This window comes from Pteronotus mesoamericanus, unplaced genomic scaffold (genome assembly GCF_021234165.1).
Source record: "Pteronotus mesoamericanus isolate MK-2021 breed Mesoamerican mustached bat unplaced genomic scaffold, CSHL_Meso_final scaffold_21, whole genome shotgun sequence".
Lineage (NCBI taxonomy): Eukaryota > Metazoa > Chordata > Mammalia > Chiroptera > Mormoopidae > Pteronotus > Pteronotus mesoamericanus.
Window position 1 is genome coordinate 5372328 of NW_026555310.1, and position 9274 is coordinate 5381601.

General features: G+C 39.4%; 1 protein-coding gene across 1 annotated transcript; it reads right to left on the reverse strand.

Moving 5' to 3' along the window:
- Positions 1-205: 205 nt before the first annotated feature.
- LOC129084869 (cytochrome c oxidase subunit 7B, mitochondrial-like) lies at positions 206-652 on the reverse strand. The gene is given in 1 exon segment (XM_054591152.1): positions 206-652. A coding segment is annotated over 1 exon segment (240 nt). The 5' UTR covers positions 579-652; the 3' UTR covers positions 206-338.
- Between the last annotated feature and the right edge of the window lie 8622 nt (positions 653-9274).

The following is a 9274-nucleotide window of genomic DNA, read 5'->3' on the forward strand; positions in this document are numbered from 1 at the left end:
TCAGGTTGTTCTATTCATTAATGAGAGTGGGGCATTGAAATGTTCAACTATTATTGTTGAATTTTTCCCTTCAATTCTGTCCATTTTTCTTTTATGTATTTTGTAGATGTTTTTATATATATATTCATGTTTATAATGATTATATCTTCCTGATGAGTTGATTCCTTTATCATTATTAAATGTACCTCTTTGTCTCTAATAACACTTTTTTTTTTTTGAAGATTTCAAATGTACTTTATTTCTTCAATCATGCCATATTTTCATGGGTACACAGCGCTTTCACTTGGCAGATTATGAGTTGGTTTTGGGACAATTAATTACACCAGCTGCGATGATTATTAATCTCTCCATTCCTTTGGGGTGACTCAGCCAACAGGGGACAGGTTCTATTCTATTCCAATTTGTGTCGCTGTATATACCCACGCAGCAATACAGACAGTGGCTCCACTAACTAATACAAGGTTACCATATTTGTCATGGAAATCAGGTGTCCGTTTCTGGTTGATCTGCTTCGCTGTTATTTGCTGAATGCTTCGAACTGGGAGACGACTTAGCGCGTTTTTGGCCAATGGAAACATCGTGAAGTTGAAGACAGAACTGTAGCAACTGCACTGCTGGGTTTGCTGGATCTTCGCTTCAAGTACCCTTGCAAAGAAGCTAATAACACTTTTTAGCTGCCTATTTTGTCTACAATTAATATAGGCACTCCAGCTCTCTTGCGGTTATTATAACCCTTGTATATTCTTTCAACCTTTTAATCTACTTATGTCATCAAATGTAAGGTGTCTCTTGTAGACATCTTATAGTTAGATCTTGCTTTTTATCCAGTCTCCCAATTTCTGTCTTTTGATTGGGATGTTTAGAACTTTCACAATATAATTATTGATATTATTTGATTTACATTTGCCACTTTGTTATTTGTTTTCTATATTTCCTTTATTGCTCCCCTCTTCCTACTTTACTGCCACCTTTTCTGTTAAATGAATATTTTTAGGGTGCCATTTGTTTTTTATGTAGATTTTTTTACCATATATTTTTAAGTTACTTTTTAAAATGGTTACTGTAGGGATTATAATACATACAACTTATTATTATCTATTTCAGATTAATACTAATTTCAGTAAAACATAGAAACTTCTCTCTAACATAATTCTGTTTCTCTCCTTCCTTTGTGTTATTTTACATATGTCTTTATATTAATACTTAATAATTTTTACTATATATTATATGTTAATGATTATCATGTATAGCACATGTATGTTATAACCCATCGATATATTGTTATGATTATTGCTTTATACAATTTCACATCTTTTAAAGAAATTATGTGAAGAAACAAGAAAATATATATTTACAGGGGCTTTTATATTAGCCCATATATTTACCATTTCTAGTGCTCTTCATTTCCTCTTGTGGATTTGAGTTACCATCTGATGTACTTTACTTTCAGCATGAAGGACTCCCTTTAGCATTTCTTGTAGGGCAGATCTGCCAGTGACAAATCCCCTCAGATTTATTTATCTGGGAATATCTTAATTCACATTTGAGGAATAGTTTCGTGGGATATAAAATTGCTTGTTTGTTTATTTTTTTAAGAAAGAGAGGGGAAAGGCGGGAGAAAGAGAGAGAAACATTGATGTGTGAGAGAAACATCAATTGGTTGCCTCTCCCATGCAGCCTGACTGGGGGACCAAACCTGCAATCCAGGCATGTGTCTTGACCTGGAACTGAACATGTGACCTTTCCCTTTGTGGTAGGATGCCCAACCAACTAAGCCACACAAGTCAAGGCTGTTAGATTTTTTTCTTTCTTTTACACTTTGAATAACTCATTCCACTGCCTTCCAGGCTCCATTGTTTCAGATGAGAAAACTCCTTTGTTTCTGTAAATTACATTGATGCTCTGTTGTACATGATGGTGGTTTTCCTCTTAATGCTTTCAAGATTTTCTTCTTGTTGTTAGCTTTCAACAGTTTCTATAGTGTGTTTAGGTGTGTATCTCTTTGTAGTTTATTATTTAGTTGGTTGTGTATTATTAATCAAATTTGCCAAGTTTTTGGACATTATTTCTTCAAATATTTTCCTTACTCTTTCTCGTCTCTCCCATTACACATACGTAGATATGTTAGATGTTGTCCCCACAAGTCTCTGAGGCTCTATTCATTTCTTTAAAAAAAGTTTTTAAATATGAGAGTACGTTTATTAAAGCTGGGGGCAGTGAAACAGGAAGGGCCTGGGATATAAGAAGCAACAGGAGAGAGACTAGGCGAGGATGCTTTATCTCTCTAGAAACATTATGGGAAAGAAGTGAGCCAAGACGAGGCAGCTGTCTTCCCATTGGAGAGTCAGAGAAAAGGGAGCCTTGAAGACAGGTTCAGGGGGTTAGCCCAGGACAAGCTGCCATTGCACATTGCTCCCCTGGTTGTGAGTCTCGTGAGGACCCTAGAATTTAAGAGAAAGAATATTCACTCAAAAAGGAGGTTCGAGTGGGTGTGCCTCAAGGAGGTGCACCTTCTTTACTTTTTATTCTATCTGTTCTTCAGTAGGTATTTTCTGTTGATCTCTCTTCAGGTTCACTTAATCTTTTCCTTTGCCATCTTGAATCTGCTTTTGAGTCCTAGTGAATTTTTCATTTCAGGTATTACTTATTTTCACCTCTAGAAGTTACACTTGAAAACAATTTTTTAATTTTTTAAAAAAGATTTTATGTATTTGTTTTTAGAGAGAGGGGAAGGGAGGGAGAGAATCATCAATGTGTGGTTGCCTCTCAACACACTCCCAATGGAGGACCTGGACTGCAACACAGGCCTGTGCCCTGACTAGGAATCAAACCAGTGACCCTTTGGTTCGCAGGCCAGCACTCAATCCACTGAGCCACACCAGCCGGGGTGACACTTGAAAGTTTTTTAATAATTTGTTTTTTTTTTTAATAGATAGTCTTTATTTGTTGATTCATTATTGCCCTACTTTTTTTTTTTATTCTTTAAACATGATTTATTTTATATCTTTGAACTTTATAGTTGCTTTGATGTCTCTGCCTTGCTAAATCTAACTTCTGGGGACACTCAGATCATTTTTATTGACTTTTGCTTTTTTTCTGAAAATGAGTCATACGTTCCTATCTCTTTGCATATTTTATTGAAATCTGGACATTTTTAAAACTATATTGTAGCAACTCTGGATTCTGATTTTCTTCCTCAAGGCTTACTTTTGTGTTTGTGTGTTTAGTAACTTGCCTGGGTTAAATCGATGAAATCTGTCACCTCTGAAGCATATAGTTGCTGCTATCTCTGCTCTGTTAATTTTTTTCTTGTTTTCATTTTTAAATCTGGTTTCCTAAGGGTCGTCCTTGGGTCTAAGTAGCCTAATGCTCAGCCAATCATGGGACAGAAATTATGCTCAAACACCCCAACTGGTAAAGATTCCATCCTCTGGTAATGAATTGATGTGTAGGCAGGGCAGCATATACCCAAAGTTCAGGCTGTTTTCAGTTCTGTTTGGGCTTGACTCTTACTTCCCATTGGACCCTTTCACAACCCCTCTTTGCATGACCCACAAGGTTAGCCAGGAACGTGTGGCTCTCTTAGGCCCTATGTTCATAGCTGGAAATGTGTACAAACCTCAACCAGGAATACACTTGCCCCAACCACAACTGTAACTTCAGTTTACTAGAATCGTGGGCCCTTTTCCTTGTTCCACATCAAGCGAGGCCTCTTTGACTGTGGCAGCAAAGCTGCTGGTATTCACAGCTGCCCCTCACCTGGCAAAATCGCATGCTCACTGGTCTGTGGGGAGGGCCAGGAAATAGGAAAATTCCCAGGCAAGGATGCCAGAGATTCCCATTGTTATTACTGAACTTCAGCAGTTGTTTAAGCATGAACACTTATCAGATTATTGTATGTCTTTGGTTGATTTCCAAAATATTAAAAATGGCTCTTTTCATCATTTTTATTTTCCAGCTTTACAGGTGCTTTTTTCAGGAGTGGATTTGCCCACCTCCTCACTTGGCCATAACTGGAAGTCTCACCCTCCTCAATAAATATTTGATAAGTAAGTAAATAAGCCCACAGAATCTTTCTTCTTTGTCATGTCTACCGCTCCACTGAGACTAACCCACCAAAAATCATCTGTTGTCTCCTAGGCACTAAAACAGGCTCTGGGTAAGACAGGCCTGTGTTGAATTCCAGTTCTCCTTAGTAATTTTGCGCTTGACAGGTATACTTATCTTCTCCAAGCCTTGTTTTTTTCTTCTGTTAAATGGCTAAAATAATGCCTGCGGTGTTACAGGGAGGAGGGTGGGGTCTGAGTAAGCAGCAGGGTGGACGCTGCAGGCTTCTATTCCAACATAGTGTTTACCAGGAGGCCCGGGCTGCTGTTCAGACTGGGAGTCTGGGGTGCCCCTTGACCCCTTTGTCACCCTTTCATTCAACGGAGATATGATATGTGGAAATGCAAGGATAAGGTCATGGAAATCCTTTGAGACTGGATCTATTACACAGAACTAAAAGGTATTATTATACCTTATTATGATGTTCTTTGGGAACTTTTTAAAAATCCCTCTCTCTGGGAAATCTTGGTCAGAGTAAAATTTCTAAAAATAGGGAAGCTCCTGAAATTACTCCCTAACTTCTTTTTCCCCCTGGACATTTTAACCATTATAGTGTTGGTATCTTCTGAAAGACCCGGATTACAGAAGTAAATCCTTCTTAGTCACCAACTCACATTTTTAGAGGTTTCTTCTTCTAAGAACTGAAATCTATCACCCCCCCCCCCGATCAGAAATAAAACATCAATTTGGTGGTTAAAAATGGAGAAGAAGGACCATGACCAAACAGAATGCTTGGAATTTGAAATAAAAATAGTGTAGTGAGGACATCACCATTTAGGGCCTTGCTGGAAATTCCTCTCTTTCTGCAGAAAACGCACATTTAAAAAAAGAATAAAAAACAATTGTTCTTTCCTTGTTCTCTAAAATTTCTTCCTTGCTGTCCTTTCTTTAATTAGCTATTAACTCCGTACCACGCACTGTTGTTACTTGTTCTTTCCTGTGCAGCCAAGTGGTCAGCTCTGAAGGCAGGCGTGGTAGCTCGCTCTCTGCATCCTCCTCGATGCCTGGCGCTGGTTCTCGTCACCTGCAGTTAACAGTTACTCTCGTTTTTACTTCCTTACTCAGAAACCTTCAGTGACTCTCCACTGTCCCTAAAAGTGGTCCTCATATTTTTTCTTGGTCACATGTGCTTATCACTAAACCAATGTTTACATAGCCTCTCTAATACATGCACACATAATTTATGTTAAAATTATTTACATACTGTTGTACTTCAACTTTATGTAAATTATAAACATTTACCAAAATAGAACGTTTAAGAGGGCATGAAAAAGTTTGTCCTTTTAAATAGAAATTGTAATATTTTCTCTCTGTACCTCTTGTATAGCCCACTCATTAGGATAAAATCCTGGTTCTTTAGAACCATAGTCCTCACACTCGAGACTACACAGCATAGATTAAGGAAATAGTTCAGACTTCCAGAATCTGAACTACCAAATGTGCCCTCTCCTTAAAGTGATCTGCCTGGGAATGGCTGGCATGGAGCTGATTTCTCTTTTCCAGCCTCCCCTTCCCAAGTGCTCTGACTTCTCACAACTGAAAGGCCACCCTCAGCCATCCGAGACTGTGCTCTGTCCCCAAAGGACGGGATGACTTGAGAATGAATCATGCCTGAGGGAGAATCTCCTGAGAGCCAAGTAAGAAACACTGGCAGGGCAGTACTATTTCATCCCCTGGACAGATTCCTGGCAAGTCTCTGTGCCTTGGACAATGGCTGTCTTAGAATTGGAAGTCACAAGTGAGGTTGTGGAAGAACCTGTAGTAATATAGTGTTTTTAATTTAAAAATGAAGTTAAACTTTTTCTGATACAAAATAAGTCTAATTAACTGACTGGGTTGACTATGGAGACTGGTTTTGCCAATTAAGCCATATTTTCCACCAGTGGAATGGGTTATATCAGTGGCTCCATGTTTTTTATGAAAATATATGCAAAATGCCTGATATAAATATACCAGAAATGTCATCTATGTTAAGCTAACATTCACAATATTCATAACCACCCCAGATTCTGTCCTGTCTCATCTCCTGTTTGTCCCCCTCAGGCCTCAGCCGACCTGCACTCACGTCCCTAGGTGCTCTGTCTGTGCATGTGCTTATGGCAAGTCCTCTGTCAGAAACACTGTCCCTCCCACCTCCGTGTGTTGAATTCCTGTCTAACACTTGCTTGATTTGTGGCACTAATTAGGCACTGAGGATGCAAAATGAACATAATAGCCTTGACTCTATTTTCATAGGATATGAGATTCTACTATGGGAGACAGATAAGCAGTGACAATATGGTATTACAGAGCTATGACGGGGAACCATGAGGTGTTAGGAACTCATCAGGGGGACCCTCTCTTTTTTTGGGGGGGTGTCACAGAAATCTCAGAGGAGTGGCCCAAAATCTAAGCCCTCTTGATGAACAAGAGTCAGTCTGACATTTCGCAGGGAGGGGAGAGGATGGATCTAAGCTGAGAGAACAAGAGTGAGTTGAATTGACATTGTTAAAGCAATTTCTCTGTGAAATCAGGGTTTTGACCAAAAGAGACACACTTACCTTACCCTAGGGTCTAGATATAAATTTCTACTAATTCACTCTTCTTCATGTTTTTGAGAGAACGGTCACAGTCTTGCAAAGGCCCAATTTAGAACAGGCTAGAAGTCAAGGGAGAGGTCATCTCTAGAAAAATTTTCCCTCACTATTTGCCAAACACAAAATATCTGAACCCCAGCCTCAGTCGCTGGGAGAATGGGTAGTCTTATTATACTGGGTTAACCAGAAATAGTGCTCAGTGACCACTCTTGGGAAGTCTGTGAAGAAATTGACAGGTAGTTTGTATACGTGGCTTATTCTGAGGGTGGAATCACCCTCTAAACAAACAAAATGAAATAAGGAGAAGCACAGAAGAAAAAACATTCAGTTTCCAGGGACTGCCTTGTGCCACGTGAAAGAAAGAGACTGGGAGGACTCAGGGTATCTGGTTCTCATTGCTCCACCTCTGACCCCCAAGCAAGAGGCCCTGGAAGTACCTTCCCTGAGAGATGTACAGTTCTCCACTTCATGCCACCACTCATAGTGCTGATTGGTTATCAAGCTATTCGTTTCTATGAAAGACTCTCCTCTACAAATATATTAATAGAAGAGAGGTGAACTAGATGTGGCATTCATTAGCCATCAGATACTTCCTATACTAGTCACAATTTGGTACCCAATAACTATGTTCATTCAAAATAGAAAATATGCTCAGTTTTCTAGTTCTGTATACAGTGCACCCATGTACAATTGCAATAGAATTTCATTTTATTTCTCATCTTGTTTACTTATTTACCTTCTTCAAGCGCCCATATGAGGGTTAACATTTTCTCTGACACTATTCACTGTGGCAGTAGAATCAGTAGGTCTCACTCATAAGGGCTTCGTTATTGAAGCACCAAAGGATGTCCTTATAAACGCTGACTATACGGGGTCCGGCAGAATTAACACCTGCTTGACTGTTGGTTGGTAGGGTAATAATATGGGTGTAATAATTTACAGTTTTAATTTGAATATTTCACCTAAAATGTCGTATGGTGTGCTTGAGTGTGATATTGTTATGCTACAGAATTACATGCTTATGATTTTGTAATAAAAAGGGCCATTATTTGTGCGGAGCCCTGTATACAGAAATCATGTGGCATGGACTCCAAGGACTACATAATCAGCGAGGTTCCAATAGGCTATATTATTGGTAAAGTTACTTTATCTCTTTCAGAAAAACCATTATAAGCTCAAAACCAGAACACAAAAACTTATTTTTATTAGAAAGTTATTATCAAGTTCTAAAGGGTCAAAACTGTGTTCGATAACATTTTCCACTACAAATGTTTACTGTCAATAATACTATATCTTTCCCTATGGGTGGGCCAACTGTAATTCCACTCTAAAATTCTGATTTCTACCAGTTCCCCAAGCATTTTCTGATTATACCCTTTATATATATATTTTTTAATTATTTTTTCAACTCCCAAAACCAGGGCTTTATTTTGATTGTTAGCATCCAGCAGCACACCTCTGGGTAAGGGTCGCGAGTCTCTCACCTTTTCCACGGTGCACATTCGGTATCAGCGCCCCTTGGAGGCTAGACCGAGGTAACCAAAGGACAATTCAAAGAACAGATGATGGGCACCCTTTCAACCTTCAGCAGAGGCCCAGGCGTCTTGTTTTGCCACTGCCCCCACCAGCCATGCAGTCTGTTGGCTACATGGAGGAACATGAAAGGACACATGACGCCTGACCAAGTGGGGCTGGAATCGAAATCAGGTGATTGTGGCTTAGAATGGGTTTGGCTTGGACTTGGGGGATCCTGTCCCTCCTCTCAGTCCACCCAACAAGCATCTCTTCTCAGTTCAGACAGCTAGCAGCAGAGAGGGCCCACGGCAGGGGTGAGGCAAACTCTACCCGCGATTGCTGGTCCTGAACTCCTCTGGTATCCTCCTTGCGGCCTGAGAATTCAGGGGAAGTGAAGGACCCCAGAAACATGTGCATTCATATAAGATGGGGAATATATGCCGCCAACCCAAAAAGGGAAAGCAGCCAAACTTGAGGCCAATATCAGTTAAGTACAGGAGGAAAGGGATTCCTTCCTTCCTTTCTTTTCCCCCAGTTTTATTGAGATATAATTGACATACAGCACTGTATAAGTTTAAAGTAGACAGCGTAATGGTCTGACTTACGTGTCTTATGAAATGATCTGATTATGACTCTTAAAAAATTTACAACAATGGTGAAGGCAGGTTTATGTTGATGTATACAAATGTGTTTGCAAATGGGTTTAGACCTTTGTGTGGAAAGGATCCCAAGTCTCATAAAAAGAAAAATCTTCAAGTAGATCAGAACAGACTTAAGCGTTTGGAAAATGGTAGCAGGGATTAATTAATATAATAAACCATGGCCAAGGCCACATTTTAACACCTCCCAACCCCCAGATTAATTTTGTTTCTGTCACCCGCTTCACTTTTAAAAGTGAAATCATTTCCACTCAGGAGAACAAATACATTGTGACTTCTATGCCTGATACTTTTCTGTATGTAGTGATAAAAAATACAGTTTTAGTTTTCAGCCTTGCACCCGATAGACATATGAGTGTACTGAAATAAATTATGCCTCCTCTTCTCCCAAAGCCCCAGGTTTTCCTAAAGGAGCTT